The sequence below is a fragment of the Corapipo altera genome, unplaced genomic scaffold (genome assembly GCF_003945725.1).
Source record: "Corapipo altera isolate COAL_440 unplaced genomic scaffold, ASM394572v1 205, whole genome shotgun sequence".
NCBI classification, from domain to species: Eukaryota; Metazoa; Chordata; class Aves; order Passeriformes; family Pipridae; genus Corapipo; species Corapipo altera.
Genome location: NW_020885046.1, coordinates 230,597 through 241,015, shown reverse-complemented (window position 1 = coordinate 241,015; position 10,419 = coordinate 230,597). Strand labels below are relative to the sequence as shown.

The 10,419-nt window shown below is 56.1% G+C and overlaps 1 protein-coding gene and 1 long non-coding RNA gene across 3 annotated transcripts in view; one reads left to right on the top strand and one right to left on the bottom strand.

Annotated features, from left to right (window-relative positions):
• The window catches only part of TXNL1 (thioredoxin like 1), an 8,179-nt gene extending 4,959 nt beyond the window's left edge, over positions 1-3,220 (bottom strand). For both annotated transcript variants that reach the window (XM_027668607.1, XM_027668606.1), the window contains exons 1-4: positions 3,044-3,220; positions 1,702-1,798; positions 1,072-1,245; positions 75-197 (exon numbers count right to left, since the gene is read on the bottom strand). In XM_027668607.1, the coding sequence (XP_027524408.1) occupies positions 75-197; positions 1,072-1,245; positions 1,702-1,798; positions 3,044-3,141 (492 nt within the window). In that variant the 5' untranslated portion in view covers positions 3,142-3,220. The remainder of the gene's footprint in view (positions 1-74; positions 198-1,071; positions 1,246-1,701; positions 1,799-3,043) is intronic.
• A 372-nt stretch (positions 3,221-3,592) lies between these two features.
• Positions 3,593-7,866, top strand: LOC113959531. Its single transcript, XR_003531835.1, has 4 exons — positions 3,593-3,722; positions 5,476-5,542; positions 5,668-5,857; positions 7,057-7,866. It is a non-coding gene; the product is annotated as an uncharacterized LOC113959531 (long non-coding RNA).
• Positions 7,867-10,419: the final 2,553 nt, after the last annotated feature.

The following is a 10,419-nucleotide window of genomic DNA, read 5'->3' as shown; positions in this document are numbered from 1 at the left end:
TGCCCCCCGTGCCTGTGGTTGCCCCCCGTGCCTGTGGTTGCCCCCCGTGCCTGTGGCTGCCCCCCGTGCTGCACCTGCTCGTCGCAGTCGGACTCCAGGTAGGAGGGGTCCTTGCGCAGGCAGTTCTCGAAGCCGTGCTCATCGCTCTCGTTGAGACACTCACACCCAGCCTTGTTGATGAAGGGCAGCAGATCCATCTGGGAACAGAGGCAAGAGCACACTGAGAGCGGGACAAGGCTCCAGGGGCTCGGGTAAGTCACACACGGCGCAGGGGTTGGTGACAGGAGGTGTGACAAACACAAAACACGGGTATCACAGTGCTCAGGTGGGATTTATCCCTTAAATCCTGCATCCCTGGAACCACCTGCCATCCCGAGAACCAGAAACTTGGCACAGGGAGAACTTCCAAATATATTTTTGCTAAACAAGACCACAAGTCACACACAAACATCAGCCTGGAGTTAGAACTGATTTAATTAAAAACCACCCCAAATCAGTCCTATGTTCCCAGCTCTCCAAGCTCCAAGCCATTTAAAAGGGGGTGTTACTGATTAATTATCAATAATTTGATTATCAATAAACTATTAAGATATCAGTAATTAATTGTTGATTAATTATCAGTCAACAGGAGGTGATTCCTGTGTGCCACTCAGGGCAGGCACATCACCTTTTCCAGCTGTTCCTGTGCCATCTTTTTTATTTTATATATTTCATACCCTTGTCATCTTTGTTCTTCTTTGACGGGCAACAAGAAACCTAAAGTGAACACTTTTACTACCGTGCCCTTTGGCAAACATTAGAAAAATAAAACATGAGACATTTTTACACTTTTAAAAAAACGTTTGGAGGAAGGCAGGTTGGGATGGGTGAGAAAAGCAGGAAAAACCTTTCATGCTTATTAAATGTGTTCTTGTCAATATTTAATTTTTTTTCTGGAAAAGGAAGCCCAGATAAGTGATTTTCTGAGGCAGCTTTGCCTAAAATCCTATTATTTGACTCGGAGTGTGTTTAAAAAATGATGATTTTTTTTGGTCTCCAGGCATTCCAACAAAACCCCCAGGAGATACACACGTATCCTTTGGGGATGTCTGTGTCCTCGCTGTTCCCAGGGTCGTTCTCCAGGTGCTGTTTGATTTTGTCCTCCAAACCCACAGCATCTGCTCCCTGATATTGGTCGATCCGCACTTTGTTCCGGAAGAACAGGAACGTGGGGGTTGCTGAGATGTTGTTGGTGGCAGCTGTGCCCTGGGAGGCAGAAACCAGTCCCCATTCATTGTCTGAATGACCCTTAAGTCAATCACCACTGGTCCCACTCATAAATATTGATTTATCGCGTTTTTGCTTTTTCCCCCTCAATAATTACACCAATATTCGGCTGGAAAGACTCCTTTTAACTCCCATTGGTGCTAGATTCTATATTTAAAGTATTATCTTAGTAATACAGGCAGCAGGAACTGATAACCTCTCTGTACACTGCTCAAATGAAGGGCAGCACAGTGGGCACGGCAAGAAAACTTTGCTAAATGGGGGGTTTGTTCTCCTGATTTGGGAGAATTTCACATTAGGGTTATTTGCGATGCCCCAAACATGGCAACAGCCAAAGGACACCCCTCTTAGCATCAAGCCTGAAGGGTTTGCCTTCAAATTCCCCATTCTCTGCTCTTTGTCTTCCAACTGAAAGTGGTTTTTTTTCATACTAACCTGGCATTGATGCACATCCACTTCCAAAAACGTTGCCTGGGGGTATTTGTTACTCAGAGCATTGAAGGCTGGAGCTATCCTTAAGCAAGGGCCACATCTGTGAAAACAACACTTCCACTTAATTCCACTTTTATTTTCTTTTTTAAATACCTGCCCCAAACGGAATCAGCACACTCCTGCTCTTCCCAATATCCTGGTGCAAAAATAACCTCCCTACCTGGCTGCCAGCTGCTGATACAATTAAGGATGAGGAGTTAATTCCCAGCTTCCATGTCACGTGAGTGGCTTCACCTATTAATTAATACTAACTCATATCTGCAACTTAACTGCAGCATTTTTAACTGCTCAATGAAGTGATATAAAGGAGGGCAAAAGCAGAAAAAAACCCACTGTTAATAGAAAAATCGTATCATTACTCCGCATCACATCCCATGGAAAAACAGCACTTACATATGACTTAAATATTTAATGGTGATAATGTATCAAAGCTTCAGGGATCATAAAATTCTTACAACAATAAATCTCATTTACACCTGTAATCGGCTATCCCCATATTAATTTACGGGAATAACTGGTTACATTGTTATTAACATGGCCCTGTTTTCTGCTGATTTAACTACATCACCTTGGCTGAAAATATGTCATTTTTAATTATTCCGTGCCAGCAAAAGTGTGGGAAGTGTCCAACTGCACCTATTCCTGCAAAGGGATATTCTCACTGGGAAAAAAGAAATTAAAATCAAACCCCGCCCCAAAAAAAGTAGAAAATTAGCTAAAAAAACCCCTCAGAATTCAGCAGCAGCAACTGGACAATAACGAGGTGCGCTCTGAAGCCCCAACCCCCCCGAGATTATCACCATTCACAGATTAACGTGAATAATTCAATCGCTGAGGTTTCTTTGGTCACGAATTCATCCAGATCTCACCACGGTCGTACCTCAAAGCCCTGCCGAGGAGGGGGAGAATCTCTGCCTTTCCTGGGCAAACAGCGCGAGGATAGAGCGAACTTTGGCGAGGGCAGGAGATGTTTTTAGAAGTTTGGGATGTTTCATTGCTGTCTGTGCCCCGGTTACAGCAGCTCCCTGACCCGACACGGGGTTTTAAAGCAGCGCAGCGCCCGATCCCCTCCCGGATCCGAGGGCTGGCGGGGTAAGGGCTCGGCGGGAAAGGGGGGTTTAATCCCAGGAATAGGAACGCGGTGCTGATGCTGTGCCTACATCCGTGTGGTACAGAGTGCCGGCAAGGGCCCAAACGGGCCGGCCCCGCGCCGGGTAACGGGAACAACCCACACAAACACGGGCACAGCGGAGCGCGGCGGGAGCGTGGGGCCGCCCTCACTCACCCCCTCATGGTGAACTTCACCACGGCCAGGCGGGAGCCGGCGGCGCTCAGCTCGGGCTGGAACTCGGTGTCGTTGGCGATCACCTTCACGCCCGCCATGGCGGCGGCCCCGGTGGCGGTGCGGCCCCGGTGGCGGCGCCGGGTGCGATGTGCAGCGTCACGGCGGGCAGGGCGCCCGGCATGCACCGCTGGCGCTGGGCTGGCACGGCCACGGCCACGGGCGCAGGCGCGGCCCCTCCGCGCCGCTCCGCCCGGCCGCCGCCCGCCGCCGCCATCTTGGGGCGGGCCGGGGCGGCAGCGCCGCCATCTTGGGGCAGGGCAGAGAGGGGCGGGCGATGCCACCGGCCGCCATTTTGGGTAGGGGCGGTGCCGCCATCTTGGGGCAGGGCAGAGAGGGGCGGGTGAGCCACTGGCCGCCATGTTGGGTAGGGGCGGCGCCGCCATCTTGGGGCAGGGCAGAGAGGGCGGGCGATGCCACCGGCCGCCATTTTGGGTAGGGGCGGCGCCGCCATCTTGGGGCAGGGCAGAGGGGGCGGGAGATGCCGCCGGCCGCCATTCCCCGCTCCCTGGAAGTGCTGAGGGCGGCCCGGCGGTTCCCATGGTGACCCGGCTGCCGTCAGGCGCGGCGGCCGCGCTTTGCCGCGATGCGTCCCGGCTCCGGGACAAGGAGCAGGGAGCCGGTGAGAGCGGGATAGCGGGATAGAACGGGGCGGGCACAGCGGGAGCGGCCGGGCGAGCCCCTGGCGGGGATGCTTCGGGGACCACCGGGGGCTCTGCGGTACCGGGCAGTGCCGGGACACGGCGATACCGGGAACGGCATGCGCGGGAGCCCGGGGACAGGGATACACGGGTATCCAGCTATCCAGGTGCCCGGGGACAGGGATACACGGGTATCCAGCTATCCAGGTGCCCGGGGACACGGGTATCCAGCTATCCATGTGCCCGGCGACAAGGAGACACGGGTATCCAGCTATCCATGTGCCCGGGGATACAGAGACTCAGGTATCCAGGTGCCCAGGGACCCGGGCAATGCAGGACCCAGGTACTCGGATGCCCAGCCTGAGTGCCCGGGGAACTGGGTGTCCAAGTGCCCAGGGACACAGTTCTCCAGGTGCCCATGGCCCCAGGTTTCCAGGTATCCAGGGACACAGGTATCCAGGTGCCCAGTTATCCAGGGGTACAGCTCTCCAGGTGCCCAGGATTGGAGTCCAGATTTCAGCAAGTTTCACCCCAAAACAAGCCCCGGGTTCTTAATGGATGGGGGTCTCTGCCCCTGTTAACGGAGCATGACCTAAGGAGAGGCTGCTCGTAGGGAATTAATGCTCTGTGGAGACTGAAATTCCTCTCAGTGCCAGTTTGTTGTGGCCTCGCAGCCTCACTGGTTTTGTTTCCCTTTCCTGTGCCAGCCCTGTTGGCAGCCAGGGGTGGGATTTGGGGTTATCCAGCTGCTTGGGATAACTGTCCTTCCTGACAGTTTGAAACAGGAAAAGCCTCTGTGGCTTTGATGTGTCATCACATGAAGCACCAGGAAAACCTGGGAGCAGTTTCCAAGGGGTCAATTAACTGCAGTTTGGAGTCCCAGATTATTATTATCTCATCCTCTGCCTTGCTTTGGAACCTCCTGCATATCCAGGGAAATGTTTTAATTGTCTTACCCCCGTTAGTCCTTTTTCTCTGTGCCCAAGTAATAAATAGAAAATATAATTTGTAATTAAATTTAGAATAATCAGATTTTTATAAAATGCATAAAGAGCCCATTCATAGCTGGTTTATACTATTCAATGCTATTTTGCAGTATTTTGGGGGCAGATTATTTTTGTGTACGTCCGTATCCTAATGTTAATTCCTTATTTAATGGCAATAAAAGTGTTTGGGAACAGCAGCTCTTGGCTGTTGCCCTGCTCTGGTGTGACAAAGGTGGATTTATGTTTTACGTCTTCCTCCCATAGATTTATTCTGTTTGGGGGATTTTCTGGCTGTAAAAATCATTATTATGGGTTTCAGCATAAACAGCTTTGCTTGATAAAGGTGTTTAGGTGAGTCTTGGATTCAGTATTTAATATCTTGCACTGAAAAAAACAGTTTAATGGGTTTACTCAAATAGGAGCTGCTCCCAGACTGTTAAAATCGGGGAAAAAACCTGCCTCTGAGGACAGAGAGCCTGTGGGCTGAGGTGAGATTGCTGTGAGTGTTGGGATGAGCAATGCAGGGAACGGGGAGCTCAGGTCAGTCCTTGGGCAGGAATTGAACTTGGGAGATCGGCTGGTCTGGCCCCAGAGAGCACCACTGAAATCAGAATAATGACCTGGCCTGTGCCCACTGCCACTTATTCACCCAACAAAATTCCAAAGCACATGTTTGTTTCTGTTTCAAGAACTTAAAATATCTTTAAAACCAATAAATCACCATTTCCTTCTTCTTTTTCCCTCTCAGGTGGTGGAATTGCCTCTCTGTCCGTGTGCTGAGCTCTGGCTGCAGGGACTGTCAGGCATTGTTGGCTGTGAGTTCGTGGGGTTCTCCCTGGGAAACTGGAAATAATTAGCAGTGAGGTTGCAGCAATGTTTTCTGAAGCCTTTGCCTTTTCTGTGCCTTTGGCTGACAGCTCTCCTCTGTGTGCCTTTGCAGCTGTTGCCTGGTGTCCTTTCCCTGCCTGAGCTGGCTGTGGGTTTGGTGTGGGACGCGAGGCCGGAGAGAGCGAGCGGAGGAGCCTCGGGCTGGAGAGGGGCAGGAGAAAGGCCCTGTGGGCAAAGGGCCGTCCCTGTGTGCCCAGGGCCCTGCAGGGGACAGGATGGACACTCTGGGGTCACTCTGAGGGGTGAGTGGAGAGCCTGGGGGCAGAATGTGAGTTCACCTCCGGGGAATAAAGAGGGCATGTTTGTGAGGGAAGAGCTGAGGTCACGTGTTTAACCACATTGGCCAAAGTTGTGTTTGCACAAACTGGGGCCAGAAGTGAAGGTCAATCCAAAGGAAGCCCTGCTCAACCTCCAAATCCCAGGATAAGTTCTACAGGCTGCTAATTGAGGGACTAAAACTACGCATAAATGGAACCAAGAGCACTAATAAGGTCCCTGGGAATCCCATTACATTGTTGTCATAGAGTTTTTAACAGATTTTGAAGTTTTTTATGACAGCAATATGTTTCTTCCTATGGATTTTTCCCTCTGCAGGATTTGGGGTTTGTTTAGGTTTTGAATCCCTCCCAGTGGCCCTGACACTGCTCAGGAGCTGGCAGGACAGAGTCAGAGCCCCTGGCAGGCGCAGGGGGTTTTCCCCGTGAGTGGATCCAGCCTGGCCAGGTGGGATCCGCTTTGGCTCCCGGCTTCTGCCAGAGACAGAATGTGTTCCGTTGATTGGAATGAGAATCCAGGAGCTTCATGTCCTGGAGGTTTCCTGGGCAGCTGATCCCCTCTGCCCCGTGTCCTGCTCTCAGTTCCTGCCTAGCCAGAGCCAACTGTGCCAAGGGCACGAGCACTCCCAGCCTGGATAGGGAATGGGGGACGGGCTTGTGTAGAATTCACCTGAAAAGTAAGTAAAAAGGCTGATGGGAATATCTGGGTCCTCATGGAACCTGCTGGAAGTAGAGAAGCACAGCCCCAGATCTCCAGCTCTGAGTGGAGTTGTGGAATCTAAACCAGCAGGAACAGATACCCCAAAGTGAACCCTGAGAGAACAGGACCACATAAGGGTCACTGTCCCTGTGGAAAGGCAGAAGGCATGTGTGGGCCCAGGAGAAGGCAGGGGCCGGACGCGCTCCCGGCCCGGGGTGAGGCAGCCCCTGAGCACGGGCGAGGATGTCTCTGCGGGCGGGAAGGCGCCGTCACTTGGGAGCCTCGGGAGCGGCCCCAGGGAGTTCTTTTCCCAAGGAAAGGGATGCACATCCCTGCCTTCGGGGCACCCCGGGTCTGACCCACCTGTTCAAGCTGTCCAGGGCTTCTGCAGTTCTGGTTGGGTCCCCGAAAAACTGTGAATTGCATCCAAGCCCAACTTTCTCCAACGCTACCCTTTTATTTTCAGGCATCTCCGAGGGCTCTTGCTTTAGGGCCGCTGAGGGCAGATTGCCCTGGCTTTAACAGTGCTGCTGGCTGCCGGCCTCCGGCTGGAAGGGCAGGGATTTGGGGCGGGCGGGACACACGTGGGGGGCACATGGGAGCTCTGGGAGGTGGGCCCTGGGTATGGCTGCCCGTGCTGTTCCACAAACACAATGTGCCTGCATTCCCAAGTGCCAGCAGCGTCAGCATAAAAGAGAAGATTCATTTTCCGGGAATTACATCGCTGGCACTCGGAAGGGGTTTGGGGTGTTTTGGGCAGCATCAGGGTGGTGCTCGCTTTTGAACTGGGGCAAACCCTGTCCATGCTGCGGGTGCCGTCCTGGGCCCAGGCCAGAGGGGCTGTGGTTGCCAGCTGCTCCCCGTGTCCGTGCTGAGCCAGCATCCCAGGGGCACAACAGGCGGCACCGACACTTCAAAGGGAAGATTTTTCTCTCTGTGGGAAGCCGGGACTTCAAGGAGCAAAAAACGTTCCTTTCCAGCGTGGTTCACCTCCCACCCTCCCCGAGCACGGCGCGGGCGACTGCAAGGAAGGATTCATTTCTGCCCGTCCCCAGCCGGTCCCAGCCCCACTGGCCACGCTCCCTGCGGCCCGTTCGTGCAGAGGAGGGAGAGCTGCGCAGATTTATTAAGAGTGCAGTTCCTGACAGTATTTGTCTGCAGTCTTTCCCTCCTTTGACTCACGGGGCAGCGTCCGGTTTTCTTATTTCCTCTTGTGTAGCTGTTTGCATCATAGGCAGGACCTGCCTCATCTGGAAATAAAGATTAAATATTTTAAGTGGGTTTCTAAAACCAGAGGGTTTGCCAGGGGAGGGTGCGAGTTGCAGAGACGGGGGATGGGGGAGAAGAAGGAGAGCATCAGGTGTCGGATGAGCTGCACCTTCCTGAGTGCGGGGAAAAAGTGGCTGTTGGAAATTGCCGAAGTTGCGAAGGCGGGAGGGGAATGCTGAAAGCAGAGCCGGGAGCGGGCTGTGCCTGAGCCGCGGCACGGGCAGTGCCAGCTCCGGGGCCGGCTGCGCTGCCGGGGCTGCCCGAGCGCGGACACGGGGACAGACGGGCGGCTGCGCTCCGGCTCCCCGACCGCGGGGCTCGGCCCCGCCTGCCTGCCGATCGCCGGGACCGACGGACCCTGCCCGGGGCACCGGGACCGACGGACGGACCGAGCCTGCCCGGGGAGCGACGTGTCCGCCAGGGGGCGCCGATGGCGCGGGGGGTGCCCGGCCCCGCCCTCGGGAGAGGAGCGAGGCGGGGGGCGGGGCCGGCGCAGGTGCGCGAGGCCGCAGGGCGCGTGCGCGGGGCACAGGTGCGCGGGGCGGGGCCGAGGTGATTTAAGGCCCCGTGAGGAGCCGCCGCCGCCATTTTGCAGGTGTTCGGCGGAGGAGGCGGCAGCGGCCGCGCCGGGCTCCCCCGGAGGGACCCAGGGATGGCCTCGGCCATCCACCCCTACCCCTCTCCACCTCTCCTTCCTCCCCTCCTTTCCTTCCCCCGGCCTCCCTCTGCCCTCGCCCCGCTCCGCACCCCGAACCCCGGCACCCGCTCCGTGCCTGTCCCCCCGCCCCAGCCTTCCTTCCTCCCCTCCTGCCTGCCCGGCCCTGCCCCGCTGCCCAACCCCAACCCCCCGAACTTCCCTCTCTAGTGCCCCGAACTTCCCTCTCAATTCCCCCTCTCAGTTTCCCTCTATTCCCTCTCAATTCTCCCTCGATTTCCCATCTTTTCCCTCTCAGTTCTCCTATTCCCTGTCAATTCCCCCTCTATTTTCCATCTCTTCCCTCTCAGTTCTCCTTCTATTCCCTCTCAGTTCTCCTTCTATTTCCTCTCAATTCTCCCTCGATTTCCCATCTTTTCCCTCTCAGTTCTCCTTCTATTTCCTCTCAATTCCCCCTCGATTTCCCATCTTTTCCCTCTCAATTTCCCTTTCTATTCCCTCTCAGTTCCCCCTCTCTTTCCCATCTGTTCCCTCTCTATTCCCTCTGTATTTCCCATCTGTTCTCCCTCTCGATTCCCCCCATTCCCTCTCAATTCCCCCTCTTTATTACCCCCCATTATCTCTCTATCCCCCCTCGATTTCCCATCTTTTCCCTCTCGCTTCTCTCTCTATTCCCTCTCAGTTCTCCTTCTATTCCCTCTCACTTCTCCCTCTATTCCCTCTCAGATCTCCTTCTATTCCCTCTCAATTCTCCCTCAATTTCCCATCTTTTCCCTCTCACTTCTCCTTCTATTCCCTCTCAATTCCCCCTCGATTTCCCATCTCTTCCCTCTCACTTCTCCCTCTATTCCCTCTCAGATCTCCTTCTATTCCCTCTCCGTTCTTCTATTCCCTCTCAATTCCCCCTCTATTTCCCATTTTTTCCCTCTCAATTTCCCTCTCTATTCCCTCTCGATTCCCCCTTGATTTCCCATCTTTTCCCTCTCAATTCCCCCCCTATTTCCCATCTTTTCCCTCTCAATTCCCCCCCCTATTTCCCATCTCTTTTCCCTCTCAACTCCCCCTCTGTTTCCCATCCGCGTGTCCCTCGCTGTCCCCTCTGTCCCCCGTTCCGTGTCCCCGCGGGGTTGGGGGCGCCGGTTTTAATAAAGCCGCTCGGGCCGGAGCCGGCGCCCCCCCTGGATCCCCCCCCGGGGCCGGGCCCGCTCGGCGGGTCCCCCCCTGCAGTTCCCAAGCACCGCCCGACACCGCCGGGGCTCCGGCCCGTCCCGACATCACACGGGGGGCTCCGCGGGCGGGGGGCAAAGGCCGCGGCTTCGCTCTCGGCAATGGACGGCAAGAGAGGGCCACTGATCGCCAAGAGAGGGCCATGGATCGCCAAGAGGGGGCCGTGGATCGCCGGGAGCGAAGCCGGGGCCGTTTGGGGCGGGGGGAGGCGGGGGGGGCAGGGTGTGGGATGGGGGAGGGGGGGGGGGGGGGGGGGGGGGGGACCCCCCTCCGGAGGAGAGCGGTCCCGGGGTGGGAGGGGAGGAGGGGGGAGTTCTCCCCTCTTCTTCTCCCACCTCTGGACCCCCTTCTCCAGGGGGGCGGTCGGGAGGACCCCCCTCCAGGGGAGGGGGTCCCGGGGTGGGAGGGACGGAGGGGGCAGTTTACCCCTCCGATCCCTCTCAGCCCGGGACCCCCTTCTCCGGGGGGCGGTCGGGGGGACCCCCCTCCAGGGGAGGGGGGCCCGGGGGGGGGGGGGAGGAGGGGGGAGTCCCCCCCTCTTCCTCTCCCGCCTCTGGACTCTCTTCCCCGGGGGCGGTCGGGGGGACCCTCCTCCAGAGGAGCGGGGTCCCGGGGTGGGAGGGGACGAGGAGGGAGTTCCCCCCTCCGACCCGTCCCACCTCGGGACTCCCTCCTCCG